The sequence below is a fragment of the Cibotium barometz genome, chromosome 40, assembly GCF_041138505.1.
Source record: "Cibotium barometz isolate CiBa-2024 chromosome 40, ASM4113850v1, whole genome shotgun sequence".
NCBI lineage: Eukaryota > Viridiplantae > Streptophyta > Polypodiopsida > Cyatheales > Cibotiaceae > Cibotium > Cibotium barometz.
This window is the reverse complement of record NC_141085.1, coordinates 34,777,795-34,793,431: the sequence shown is the minus strand read 5'-3', so window position 1 is coordinate 34,793,431 and position 15,637 is coordinate 34,777,795. Positions and strand designations below refer to the sequence as shown.

Below are 15,637 nucleotides of genomic sequence, written 5' to 3'. Positions count from 1 at the left end.
GCATAGTTTGGCCAGGGTGATTTAAAGAACCGTGTTTGTCTCACGCCTGTGAATATATTTGAAAGGGATTTTGTCTACATGGAAAATTACATACTGAACAAACACTGGGAGTCACTCTTTTGAAGATGATGAGGAGTGTGAAATATTTTCCAAGTCCATAGTGGATTATTCCTAAAGCTGGTGATGGCATGGACTCCAACAAGGCTCATGCCATGTGGAAGTGCTTGAAGACTCCTGAGCTTGCTACTAAGATCTCGGATATAAGGAAGTTCTTAAGAGATCACTATATTGAAGGTGAGACTGCCAGATACTTCCTTCCCAGAGCTTGCCACACACCCGAAGAAGGAGATGGACATGACTTCTTGGAGACTCAAGAAGATGGTGTTCCAAGGGGTCACTGCAATAATCCCATCCTTGTGGAGGACAGTGCACTCGATGTCGATCCTACAAAGCCGTACATAAATTCATTTGAAGAGAAAGCCGCAGAGTTCCTGAGAGCTATCAGTGAGGGAGACGACTTCATACTAATACCACCACAGTATGAGCTCACTCAATACCACCACGGCATGAATGAGGCCTTCGTGTGAATAGTTCCTTGTAATGAAATAACCACTGGATATGCCACTATACACAAATAATACTTCTAGTGGATAAATAAAATGTCATTTTCGTTTATATTATGTGGATTGCTTAGTTATATTAAGGTCATTTAATGCCGTACCCTTTTTTTTATTAATGCCCACCATAGTGGACATTAATAAAACTAGGGACATGACCCATCTCCGACGGGCAAGAGTATTCTTGCATGCATAAAAACACAGACTCGTCCTAGGGGGGGAGTAGAAATAGGCCTTATATTTGATAGTGGCATGACCCATCTCTGACAGGTAGGAGTTACACAACCTATTAAAGACAACTTTATCAAGAAGGCGTCTTTGCATTGCATACAAAAAAATCCACATAAACATCTCTCACACATGGATACTCACATTGGAATCGGTGAATTGAACGAGACATGTATGGAGCAGCATACTTGCACATTGAGTGTAGTCTGATGAAGCACAAATTGTCAACTGCTCATGTGCTTCCACAAACTTTTCAAAACTTTTGCAAAGTCAATGCACGCAAAGAGTTTATTGACCTAGCCACAACAAGAAAAAGGAAAAAGAAGGTTATAATCCCAACAAATAAAATAATTTGGACCTTGCCCTTGGTGGGCATATCCTCTGATGAGTGCAGTCCAAGTGAGTACATCCCTACTCATATGCATGTCAAGAAATTCATTTTCTTTTGCAAGTATCGTACCCTGATTTTGAGATTCATGTAAATGTGATTGCATTGGGAGACTCCCAAATGTGATTACATTGGGAGAGACTCCCAATCCGATTGCATTGGGAGACACTCATGTAACATCTATTTTAAAAAAATAGAATATCCGGGATTTTCCCTTGCTGCCCAATGAGTGCAATCCAAGAGAATAGATCATGCATCTGGATAGAGGCCCTATATTCCATCCATTTAAAACAATTTAGTGCTTGCTCATCTTGGCTCTATTCACCATAGAAAGGAGATCCTCAACTACTTGTCGTGCTTGCGACTACAATGCATTTGGCAAACATTAACACCATCACATTGCCAACAAAAATATTAATTTCTCCATGAGCTTCTATTTAGCAATCTCGTCATGAATTTGTTCCCCTTGCTAGCTATTCCTATGTTGCTACTATAGGCTTTTGACATCCAAGCAAAGGTTACTACATTTTGAAAAGAGACGCTTTGAGCTCAGTGCTTACTCTACTTGGTGCTATTAGACACATTTAGCAAATAGTGCATGCCAAAGCATGATATTATTTCCCAGTAACCCCTACCTAGTAATATCATCATGAATTTGTTCCCCTTTGTCAAGTGCTCTTATGCACCCATGTGCTTTAAGATGCAAGCAAAGGTACCACATTTAGAGAAAGGCCCTTGTGCTGCATACATTGAGAGCCCCACTTGACACACACATCACCCAGACACTTGCCCATCACAATATTATTTTTTGGGAAACCCCTTGTCTACCAATCTCATCAGCAAATTGTTCCTAGTGAGAGGCCCCTGTGTTGCATCTACTCAAAGACGCAAGCCCCCCAGCCTGTCCTCCGGATGGGAGAGGTTTGGATACAGACATGCGGAGACAAAATAATATAGAGATGCATATACATACACACATATATACATACTTTAGGAACTTGCACACACATAAACATAGATGACATATATACATATACACATATATCTACAATGTCTATCCATATATATTTACATACACATATATATGCTTACATACATATACACATATATCTACAATGTGTATCCATATATATTTACATACACACACATATATGCTTACATGCATATACACATATATCTACAATGTCTATCCATATATATTTACATACACACACATATATGCCTATATACATACATACATACATACATACATACATACATACATACATACATACATACATATATATATATATTATATATAAATACCATATTAGAGAGTTTGGAAAAATCCCAATTCCTATTTTGCAAGATCAAAAAATTGGGGGCATGGTAAGCCCTTTTAAGATTTTGTTAAAACCCCCTCATGTAACATATCATTGGAAAGCTCTTGAAGAGTAGGTTCTAAATCCATATTCTCCAACAACTTTGTCATTGGTTTTCTTAAGATAGACCAAAAGTAGATCGAAAAGCAAATTCCCAAAGTAATGGGATTTTCCCAAACTCCCTAATATGGTCTTTATATATATATATATATTTATAAATATATATGTTCACATATATATATACATTATACATACATATTCACATATTTCCATAACACACATATATGCCTACGTACATATATATATATATATATTTATGTTTTTGTAAATATATATGCTCGCATACATATATACATTATACACACATTCATATATGTGTGTGTGTGTGTGTACATACACACACATAACATTATACCTATACATACATATGTATGCATGCATAGAAGCAATCAAGTATACATACATGTATATGCATATTTAACTTATCCTTATGTAAATGCATATATAAGTGGGTAAAGAGTCTATATTTGCACATACATGTGTACATGTTACTCACATAGACTACTTATGCATATGAACAACATCTATCTATCAATCTATCTATCTCGAGACATACGTAAGTACAAACATAGCATACATATACCTATACACATACACTTACTTATTTACACACACACACACACACAAAGCTTTATACACACCTTGGCACACCACATAGATATAAGTTTATGAATGAATGTTGTAACCCTTTTTTATCTCTCTGTCTTTCTCACCCTCTCTTTGTCACACACAAATACATACAAGTCTTCTCTCTCTCGATATATATGGGTAGGGTTTAAATAGATGTGTAGTAAGAGGAGGATATGTGGATTTATTAAATAAAGAAGGGGCTAGCATTTGCAGGCCAACTTTGTGAGGTGGGGGGTGGGGAGGGCACGTTTTAATAAATAATAATAAAAAATTGAAGGGTCCTTGTGATTATCAGCTCCATCATGCTGCTTCAGCTGTGCCGTTCGATAGTGGATCTAGAAAATATGTTTGGAGGTTAGAGTATTGCTCTAGCGGGGCGATGGTAGTTGTTCTTGACTTGGCATGTCCACCTTCTTACAGAATCCACTGAGTTGCTCTACCATGATGGCCAACACCATCACTACAAACACATTCCTCTTATTATGCTAGCTGTTGCCGAGCTCGCCACCATGACCTCCCCTTCTTTGTTACTACAATGCCCCTCCACCTCCACAATGGCTATCTCCTTTGCTACAGAGCTTCCTATCCCAGTTGCATAGCTTGTCTCCACATAGCTTGTGCCTTACTACTATTGGTGTAGCGCCCGCCCTCTCCCCTGCTTTGCTTTTTGCACTATAGCCACCTATGATGATAAAGCACCTTCTCTTGGGCTATAATGCAAATAAAGCCCATGAGAGAGACACACACACATAGAGAAGTGTAAAAATGGCCATCATGACCTCTCTATCGCATGTGTGTGTGTGCGTGCGCATGCACACACACACACTGCATGCCTTCTAAGACAAAGAAAGATACAGAGCAAGAGGCACGTGACACCTGCATGTATATCAATTAGTGGCCTACCCGTCGATTCGGCTCCTGATTTTCTTTAAGAGGAGGTCATTGTCGTCATGATCTACGTGATCAGATGATAGAAGGCGACGCACGTTGACTAGTCGACGGAGTACGTGGGCACTGTTGGGAGAGAGAGTCTAAAGCATGCTAGCGCGCATGCGATCGTACATGGGCAGCCTCTCAATGGCCGCCCACTTCAGGGCCTCCTCCTCGTCCGCATCGGCTTCTAGGTTTGAATCCATGCTTGCACTCCAAAAACCACCCATGTGCAAAGCTCTTGGTTGTCTGTGACAGCTGTGATGAGATTAACTCATGAGCCATTGCTAGTCACACTTAATTAAGTCATGTTAATTGTCTACCTCTGAATGGTGGGTATTAGTTTGATGAGATTAACTTATGCGAGGCATAGTATATCACTCTTGGTTAATCCCTTGTTTTCTAATTAAGTTGCTCAATGCCTTCAACTCCACATCAAAAAAGCACCCTTGGTAATTGATACTAATCAAGCGTAATTAAGCATATGAAAGTTCTCACTTCATGGCTTCTTCCACGTCTACCATCTCATTCGCCTCGGCCTCTACCTCCTCTCCTACTTCAAAATTTCGTTGTCCCACGCCTGCTGCACGCCGCTTAACATCGACACACTCTCCGCCCGTGCAGGCTCCTCCTCCGTGACTGGCCCGCCTGACTCTCGCCATGCTCAAGGTGGTGTTGTACTCTCGTGAAGCCGACCTTGTGCTCTCACCATACTGGAGGCAGTGTCAGCACGAATGCAGGCGACTTGGCTGTGAAGCGGGCGGATGGTTCTGCTCTGCACCAACCTTTCGTTGTCCCACGCATGCTGCACACCATTTAACGTCAACACACTCTCTGCCCGTGCAAGCTCCTCCTCCATGATTGGCCCGCCTGGGTGCTGTACTCTCGCCATGCTCGAGGTGGTGCTGTACTCTTACGAAGCCGACCTTGTACTCTCACCATACGGGAGGTGGTGTCGGGCACGAATGCAGGTGACTTGGCTGATGGTTCTGCTCTGCAGTGTGTGATGGATGCCGGTGCAGGTGGTGGACGTTAGCGGACTGCTGCCGGAGGTTGCTGATTCGGCCTATCAAGCCTCTATTGTGACTACGATGAGGGGACTCCAGGCTACTTGGCAACTGAAGTGGGTGATTGGCACCGGAGTGGGTGAAGAAGGGGTCAGTAGATGAGAAGTGTGATTCGGGATGCTACGAAGGACGGTGGCATTGAAGAGCTGCGCCAGAAGGCTGCTGAAGAGGGTATTGTGGTGGAGGCTGAGGCGACGGAGGCAATCGAGGTCCCTCGATGTCATTATCAGCACCATCAACAAAGCATGAATACTGCAAGCGGCTGATCAGTTTGGGCCGAATGATAGCAATTCAACAGCATGATCTCTACGCTTCGGAGGCTGATGATGGCATCTGCTGCTAGGACTGCACCACGTGCATGAATCCTGATGATCCAGATCCGGCTCCAAATTCAGTAAACACGCGTGATCCGACTAGTGTCCATGTGAAGCAACCATCTTGACGTATCTCAGGTCTTTAGTGTGTGTTTCAAGCAGCACCCCTAAAGTCCTTATTAGCATGTCACTATGTGTGAACATTGATTTCTAAGTTTGTGTTCCATGGATATGGCTATAAGATAAACATTTTCAAAGCGATAAGACAAATAGTGTATGTATCAAGCAACACCCCTAAAGTCCTTATTTTAGCATGTCACTGTGTGAACATTAATTTCTAAGTGTGTCTTTCACGGATATGGCTATAAGACGAATGTTTTCAACACTTTAATTACCCATAATCTACTTGAACATTAATTTCTTCCACGTATATATTACAAACCTTTTTGATTTCTAAGTGTGTACTACGTATATGGCTATAAGATAAAACTTTTCAAAGCTTTCACTAACCATCTGAGCCTTATGCTCTTGGTTTGTGAGCTGAGAGATCAAGAATTGAGCTACTTATACATGATTAATCAACTGATGAATAAAGGACATATATGGCAAGTGATAATAAGGATACAATATTATTTTCTGGGAGAGTAGAACTTACACACTCCCAAACCTAGATCCACATGATGGTAGTACTTAATGAAAATACACCATGCTTCATATTGAGTTCTCACTTTTGTTTAGGACCGCAAGACATGCCTCATTTTAGTCTTATTCATGACATTTATGATCATATTGGTCTTTTATTATGAGTGTTATTTTGAGAAAATGAAAGAGGTATAAAAAGAACATAATGTGTATGAGGGAAAAGCAATCAATTTTCCACTTGAGAGGGGTAGTATGGTGTCCATCCATAAGTTAATACGTGAAAAGCAATCAATTTTCCACTAGAGAGGGGTAAGTGTAAAAAAACTAGTGGAGGTAAAACTTAATGAAGGTACTACCTTGCAATCATTTTCAATTATCACTTACACAACCTTTTATACATAATATATGCTCTAGTAAGGGTGTTGCCAAGAAAGCATAGGCGGTTCCTCCATGATATTTTTATTCTAACGTAGTCAAGAGCCTTAACTAACCAAACTAATCCAACCGAAACCGTAAGTCGCACGGTCAGATCAGGAAGAGACTTGCACTTGGATCATAGAGACCAACGCTTTTTTCCTCATCAAGAGGCATAGACGTTGATTCTTTTCCATTGAACAAAGACCATCCGGGATTTTTTATCACACCATAACAGAATTGAGTCTCATTTTAAGGATCCATCAGTCAGCCTACTAACCCCATCCAATCCCATGGGTTAGCCAACGGCCCAACCACTGTAGTGATGGGATCCATTTAGGAATTTGGTTAGGTTTTGTCTTGGGTACCAGGGAAAAGAGTTCCCAGGTCCCCTAGCCACCAGCACTTCATGCAAACTTCAAGCTAGTCATACCACTTACACACCCAGTATGAAATTGCTTGTTTCAGAGATTCAGCTGACTTTAAAACAATCTTTTAATGAAACCATAGAATGACTGATCATGATCCTCCAGGATATCCAGTTGAATTCCAATTTCCATTCATTCCTTCATCGGTGTACCTATGGCATCATTGGCAACCAGAACGCTCACCCTCTGTCCAGTCAGGGACCTTTTCAATAGTTCCTAGCTCATCGTACCCGGAAATATATTCACTTATAAAAATCCAGATGGACTCTGCGTTGAAGATCAGCAAGATCAACCTCATCCGTTGAGGACTAGCAAGGCCAATCAACCAGGTCCTTGTCCAAATTCATCCGTTGAGGACTAGCAAGGCCAATCAACCAGGTCCTTGTCCAAATTCAGAAAACAACTCTAACTCCTTCTTTCATTATCTTCCACGATGCACGTGTGAGTATCTTCGGCGACCCCCAGAGCCCGAGCACCATATGGTCAGCACCCTCTAGGATCCTTCGCAGGTCACCTAGCGCTTCACTCATAGGCTGCTTCCTTGGTCCCTCATCCATCGTATCGGAAGCTCGCCATTTGAATGGTCAAGACCTTGATCGAGACCTTACTATGCGGGTGAGACATCCTCCATTGACTCTTCGTTAGCTGTTGCAACTTTATCACTTAGGTCTCTACGACCTCATTCACAAGATGGTCAAAAAGCTTCCCCAGCATTCTTGACATGAAACAATCATTTAAAAACATGTCATAGATACAAATTCTATAACAAACTCTCATCTTTCCACATTGTTCCCATCAACCCACATTACTTAATCCAGGTCGAATCATATGTATTCCCATTGTCTTCATTCATTCTCATACAATCATTTCATTCATTCTCATACAATCATTTCATATTCCATCTCATCACATCTATCCATATTTATCCTCATCACATCTCATTCATTCGTATCTACCCATATCCACATCTCATCACATCACATTCATTCACATCTCATCCAATCATATCTACCCCGATCCACATTACATCACATCCATTTCACATCACATCTCATTCATTCACATCTATCCCGATTCACATCACATCCATTTCACATCACATCTCATCCATTCACATCTATCCCGATCCACATCATATCACATCACATCACATCTCATCCACACGATCACAATCCAACACATCATAATTGGTTGTTGCACCCTGTCTCCTCTGCCATGTGTGCTCGCATCGATGATATGCTACAAAGTCTAGTGCAGCAGTTAGGTGCTGATCCTCGACCGCAGCCTGTAATGATCATTCCTTTGGAGATGTATTGCTGGAGACTAGTATTTCAAAAAGAGATGACAACGAAGCCAACAGCAGCCCATATGTGCAAAGCTCTTTTCATGCCCTCACTGATGAGACTGCTGTTGGATTACGAAGCCTGGATCAGATCTCATTGGAAAACCAGAGGAGTGGTGTTGCGCTTGCAGAATCAAGGCGGATTTCCAAGGGCTACTTCACTGGTATCTTTGGGTGGCTAAAGAGACTCTCCTGCTTGAAGGGCACACAAAATGACACTTCAGTTGACACACAACATGCAGCCAATTCAGGTGACAAACTTCCTTGCTTTGAAACTTACGCACATTGGGTATTTTGGACCACTGCTATGGCTTCCTTGCATGTCTATAGTTTTTCTCACCTACTACGTTCTAACTTGGCAAGCAGAGTTTCGAGATGCACTCGGTCTGATGGGGAGCTTCACTTATGCGGAGGTGCGTGCGGCAACCAACAACTTCTCCTCTTCCTCTGTGATTGGACGTGGTAGGACAGGGCAAGTCTACCTTGGAAAGCTGGTTGATGGATGAAGAATAGCAGTGAAACAAGCTTATTCTCGTCAAGGGTCTGGTCTGTATGGCGCTCGGTTTCTCACCCAAGAACTCAGGATTGCAAGCCAGCTTCGGCATCGGAATATAGTACGTCTTTTTGGATGGTGTCAACATCAGGGAGACTTGCTTCTTGTGTATGAGTACATGCCGAATGGTGACCTGGGAAAGCACATCTTTCAACAAGGTGGGAGTGTTGTCGAGTGGAAGCTAAGGTACAAGGTTGTGTCTCAGCTGGCAGCAGCACTCAAATATCTTCATCAAGACTCTGGGTACATGCAGATTGTGCACCGAGATGTTAAGACATCCAATATCTTGCTCGATTCCGAGTGGAATGCGCGCTTAGGAGCCTGGAGCATTGCATTGTTGCTAGAAGAGGGTCATTCCTCTTCTCACTCATTGGCAGGCACGCCGGATTTTCTTGCGCCTGAGACTTGGATGGAAGGCATTGTGTCCCCTGCAACAGATATTTTTTCCTTTGGGGTCACGGTCTTAGAAATTGTGACTGGCAGAAGAGCAAAGCAGTATTCTGAGCATTTAAGTGTTTGGCTGATTGATGAGTGGGTGTGGGATTTGTACCAGCAAGGAGACGTGATGCAAGCTTCGGATATCCGGCTTGGAGGAAGTTTTGATGAAGTGGAGATGGAACGATTGTTGTTGCTGGGTCTAGCGTGCACGAATGCGGACCCACAAGCGCGCCCCGGCATTGACGAGGTGCTAAGGATACTCTCTGCAGTGTCTCAGCCGCCGCCTCCACAAGCCCGCCCTAATTATCACCCAATCCATAGAAATGGCCCATTCTCATCAATAGATTCTACGGTCACCCTGTCGAGCTCATCTCCTCCTCCAAGAACGTTATCCATGCAATCTCATTCGACCTCTGTGTCTGGGATGGACTCACCCAGTTCTCCTATCATCAATGGAAGATGATGCAACATTGGGGTCTCTTCCGATTCAAAGAGGCGCATTACAAAGGTAGCACCCAGTCCCTAAAGGTGTTTGAATGTTATCTACAATGCCTTATGGTGCTTATGAACACAAGTTGTCTTAACTGCAGTTCACTTATGGTTCTTGTGATGTTGTAGCTTGGGAAATGGGGACTTGGGATGTTCAGAGTGGCTTGGGAGGTATAGACTATCTTGTACTTTATTCAGAGTGGGACTTGGGATGTTCAGAGTGGCTTGGGAGATATAGACTATCTTGTACTTTATTAGCATATCATTTTTAATAATCTCATTTGGATTGTAAGCAATCGTAAACTTCTTAGCTAAGCATTTATAGCATGGAAGGTCTAGTATGAAGATTTTATGCTCTTCACCTAGATCTAGAACGTAAGAAGATTATAGTTAAGCAATCCATATGCTCTAATTTATGTTCTAATTTGTTTAATTTGTTTAGTGTTATATCTTAAATGTTTAATAAGCCTAATTCTCATGATGATCCACAATTTTAATATCAAGGGTTTGCACGATGTCTCTAAAAATGCCAGTCTTTAAAGTTCTGTTCTTATCCATGTACTCGAGCAAATGCCACACTCTTCTCTATGGTGGCATCAAAGGTGGTTACTGGAGTATTTTCTATTACTAAGAAGGATCTATCTTTTGTTCTTCCTATTATTTGTGGTAACTTTGAGCTCACACCTAGGTAATGGGTGAGTAGACCCTAGCACCATGCCACATGGCAAGCCCTAATGGTCCTCCTTTGCGATTCTAATTTGGATGTACCATCCCAAACAATGTATTTCATTAGAAGAATTTGGAGCTCATTTTGGGACCTTTTAGGGTTTGGAGAAAATGTCTCGCAAACCAATCAGGAGAAGGCCAACGTAACGTAGAAAATCCACAAAAAAAGAGTGAAAAATAAAAAAATAGAACAGTACTTTATGGTGGCAAAAGCGTGCGAGATGAATAGGGAGATTTGTTTTTGATTCTCTTCTCCTATCATGAGATTTTAGTCCATCTTTGAGCGTAAGAGTCTGTTTGAAACTTCCCGCTCACGACAATCCAATTTCTTTTCTTCTCAGACTTTCGAGGGACTATTCCATCTTCGACAAGCATCTCTCCTTGCCATAGCTTTGTTGTAATTTGCTCTCTTCAACATTTCACCTGTTGTGGATATCTTTTTGTTCTTTCTTTTAAGTTGATCTGCATTACTTAGAATGTTAGATTAATTGAAATCTAACATCATACTATCTTTCTTTTGTGTTGGTTTCTATTAGGGATGTGTTAGATTCGTAGCCTGAGATGGCACCTAGAAACAATGGACGCAGCATTAGAAAACGTTCGGTGGGTTTAGATGGTGAAGACTCTATTGATGTACGAAACATATCTTTGCCACGAAGGCCTATCACACAGATTTCAAGCATAGAGGTTTCCAATATTGTAACAGCAAATGCTAGTTGGAAAATGTTTGAAGAAGTGGTCCAATAGCTGGTCCAATAGCATAGAGGTTTCCAATATTGTAACAGCAAATGCTTCTGAACTTTTTGGAACCCATCAAGAATATTATCATTTAGATTGAAAGATTTCAAATCATCTTTCTGCTGAGTAATCACTTCTACATCAATATTGGAAGGCGATATTGGCTGGTTTAGAATTGGAGGAGATGCAGAAATAGGAGAAGCAAGTCCTAGCAACCTCAAAATTGTATTGGCTCTGAAACTATAGACATAGTCAAAGCCAAAACTATCTTCTTGCATCTGCAATAAAGAAAATATTATTTTCAGAAATTGACTGCATTTATGTTAAAAAATTTGATGTTTGTAAATCTTTTGACTTACAAACTCAGGCTGCTTCTCTCCAAAGTAGGAGTCCAACATGTATTTAGCTGCTATAAGTAATCTCCATCCACAAGAATATGGGTCTTTTTGTTGTGGTGTCTGTAAATAAATTATGAGAATATCAATAAAGATAAACAGTTCTCTATACAGAAGATAAAATAAGATTGGTGTTCTTCCACAAACCTGCAGTGCAATTGGTTCAATCAGGTTGAGTAAATTTGTATTTGGAGGACATAAGTCCAGGGCATCAAAAAGTCTTTTCAAGCCACAACAATACCAAAGGAAATGTGAGAACTATCAAATTTCTTTGATATTAGCATCCTCCATACTCCAAAGTTTCATGAGAATACATTAGGGATAAGACTTACAGGCCTAGCTCCTGGTGGGTACCCTGAAGAGAGTTAAATGTATAATATCTCTTTTGTTCAAGGTCAATGGAAACAAAACTCCAATGAGAGCTACAAAAAGAAGAATAATATAAGGACCAGAAAGATAAAGGAACCAAAAAAGCAAAGTACTGTGAGATCTAAAATCTATGTGTACTTACTTGGAGTGGTATGGTAGGAAGATGACATCAACTACTTCAAAATTGCAGTAATTGAACCATTTTGCAATGTTTGCACTGCTCTCCGTGTGATCTTTGAGCTTGAAAGAGATTCCTGGATCAGTGAGTGATGAAGATCCTATGCATAACCCCAGGATGCAATTTGCTCTTGAACATGCTGCACAAGGAAAGACTCAAAGACTCAGTTTGAGATTGAAAAGGATTAATACTTTTGTAGAAAAATTAATCTTGGAAAACACGTTGTCTCGGGAGGTTGGGAAAAGAAGAAATGCCTCTATAGCTACCTATCCAGCAGCCTTGGAAGACACAACAAGCACAAGGGGCACCACCAGCACAATGCTGGAAACAGAAATATCTCAAAACACCACACAGAGACACCTCAAAAACCCTGTATTCCACAAGATAATCAAAACCCACACACTTATCCACAAATAATGCAAAAAAGAAGATTTTTCTTTCACAAATTAGCTGACTCCTGCTCTCCTCGATTGTTCCAGAGCTCCCCTGGTCGTGCCTGCAGAACCAGCTTTCTTCAGAATCACCAAAGCCGCCCCAGCACCTCTACTGCAAGGCGACAACTTTGCCTTGCCTCTCAACTCGCCTCCCTCTAGCTGCAATAGTACCCACCACGCTCTTCACACACACGGCGGCTCTCTCTGTATCCAAAACCCAAAGCAAGGGGATGCCTCGACGTCACCACTCGCCAGCTCACAAGCCAACCTTCTGTTTTGCTTCACTCAGAGGCTTGCAGCTCTTCAAATCTGTATAGGCCACCTTCCTTTCACACTGTCTCTGGCTGCCAACAATACCCACCCCGGCTGTGCCTCTGCCCGCCAGCCTTTTTCACCATCATGAGGCCCCTTGTACCCTTTGCGGCCACTCTGTTACCTTCTCGCTGCAACTCTGCAGCATCACCTGCCAGCCACTTCACACCACGAAGCGGCAACACCACCTTCTAGATTTGTAGCTGCGCCCTGCCATACGCATTTCACCAGGCGACCAACCTTGCCTTCCCGTCTTCGCCAGCTAGTTTATGCTGCTCCCCAACTCGGCCTGCTCCTACAGCCCGACGTCATAGCTCCTTCGCCTTTCTGCAGAACCCGGGGCCTCACCTTGCACCTGCCATCTCTTGAGCACCTCTGCAAGCAATCTCCCCAGCACACTAGGCGGCTATCTCTTCACGTCGGCTGTCTTCGCTAGCTACCTTACACCTAGCAGCAGCAAGCTTTGTAGCCTCACCTACAGCGTTCCAGCAAGGGTCTTTCTCTCTCTGGTTATCTGCAACACCTGCCAGGCCCTTCTCACCCACGAGGCGACCACTTCAGACCTTCTTTCACGCCTTTGCCACCTTCTAGCGATGGTGTGTTGCAACCAAGCTTCCACATGGCCATTTATAGGGTGGCCACGTAATATATATTATTTTTTATTTTTTTTAAAAGCTTCAAAATGATGGCCACAGCCATGCTACTCCTCTCTTCTTTTCCTTGTACTTCGGGTCATCGCACCCAGCCCATAACTTTTCCTAAACATGTTGCCCACAAGCTCGTGATCAGCAGCATCAACACTTACCAAGACATCATTCCAAACCTGAAAGACCCTCCAAACTCGCATCTAGAGTAATTAATATTCTGCTAGCATCCCTTGTAGATTTCAACATTTACAGTCTAAATTGGGCTCTCTCTCCACGTAACCAGCATATTTACATCTATTTCCACCAAAACCCTATCATTGACATCCTCATGCTCTTCCACCTCTTATTTGCACACATCCCAGACACCTTCTTGATGAATAAAAAGCTCATACAATAAAAACTTCAAGTCTCCAACAGTTGCTCCAAAGAAAAATGCATGCACTAACTCACTCCAAAGCCATTCAGTTTGTACACTTGCCAGGGCATTCAGGGCAAAGTTTTATTGCACACCATGCATCCCATATGTACACGGACTCAAAACACCTTTACAGAAAAACACCTGACATACTTTGCCCAACCCCCAGCCTGCTGAATCATTCATGATCAGCAGTAAAAAGCATTTCAAGATTTAAATCCATATCCAAAAACTGCCCTTCGTCTGAAATCACATCTTCAGACACTGCATCCTGCACAATCACCATCAGACGTGCATAATACTTCTTCAGCCTGTATCCATTTACCCTGGAAGCATGTAAAGTCCCATCTAAATCTGCCAATTAAGGTACCATTTGCAAATCCTTGCATTACCAAGAAAGGTCCTTCCCACTTAATTTGGAACTTCTTATGAAAGGTATTATCCAGCCTGCTACTATTATAACGTAATACCAAGTCATCCTTCATAATTCCTTTGCTTTTAATTTTCTTGTTGAACTTTTTCAACGTCCTTGCCTGCATATCTTCATAATGCTTCAAAGCATTATCCCTGTCTAGCTGTGCTTCTTGTAAATATAACAGCCGCTCTTTAAGGGCATCTTTAGGTTCTTCCAAAAGCTTTTCCAACATTTTCACAGCTGGTATCTCCACCTCAATAGGCAATAAGGCTTCTTTCCCATAAACAAGATGAAATGGAGTGAAACCCGTACCAGTCTTAATTGCTGTCCTCTATGCCCACAAGGCAGCAGGCAACTCCAGATCCCAATTCTTGCCTTGTTGCTCTGTCACCTTAGATAAAATCTTGATCAATTCACCATTCAAACCATTACACTGTGGATAGTAAGGTGTGGTAAAACTGCGAGACTGATCTTCATCTTTGTACACAAATAATCCATAAGCTCTGCTCTGAAACCTGGACACTGATCAGAAAGCAATTCTAATGGCACACCAAATTTACAGCAAATATCCTGATATACAAACTTTGCTACTTCCTTAGCAGTAATTTGTTTCACTACCTTTGCTTCCGTCCATCTAGAAAGGTAATCAACTGCAGTCAAGATGTAGCACTTCCCTCGGCTGGTAATAGGTAATGGTCCCACAGCATCAATTCCCCATTTTTCAAAAACATCATAAGCAAGAATTGTCTTCCTCATCTCAGGCCTTAATATCCGTCTATTGTGAGCTTGGCATTGTTTGCATGACCTGCACCAATGATTAACATCCTTATGTATACTTGGCCATACATAACCTTCCTGCAATACCTTATGCAAGGTAATCTTTGAGGCAAAATGTCCACCGCATGCTCCTTCATGGTTTTCCTTAAGAATTTTGTAGATTTCTTCCTTCCAAGGTACTCGTCGCATTATCAAGTCGATTCCTTTCAAATACAAAGCAACACTAACCATCACATACCTTGCAGCTTTCCTAATGAAACCATATTTTTTTGATTTTTCAATACCATTAGGAATCATTCCTGTTAACAAAAACTCCTCAACATCCTGTAA

The 15,637-nt window shown here is 41.8% G+C and overlaps 1 protein-coding gene across 1 annotated transcript; it reads left to right on the top strand.

The window, feature by feature from the left end:
- Positions 1–8,246: 8,246 nt before the first annotated feature.
- On the top strand, positions 8,247–10,212 carry LOC147615442 (putative L-type lectin-domain containing receptor kinase S.5). Its single transcript, XM_086778925.1, has 3 exons — positions 8,247–8,672; positions 8,788–10,072; positions 10,134–10,212. The coding sequence occupies exon 2, from the start codon at positions 9,093–9,095 to the stop codon at positions 9,873–9,875; it is 783 nt and encodes a 260-aa protein (XP_086635051.1). The 5' UTR covers positions 8,247–8,672; positions 8,788–9,092; the 3' UTR covers positions 9,876–10,072; positions 10,134–10,212.
- The last annotated feature ends 5,425 nt before the right edge of the window (positions 10,213–15,637 follow it).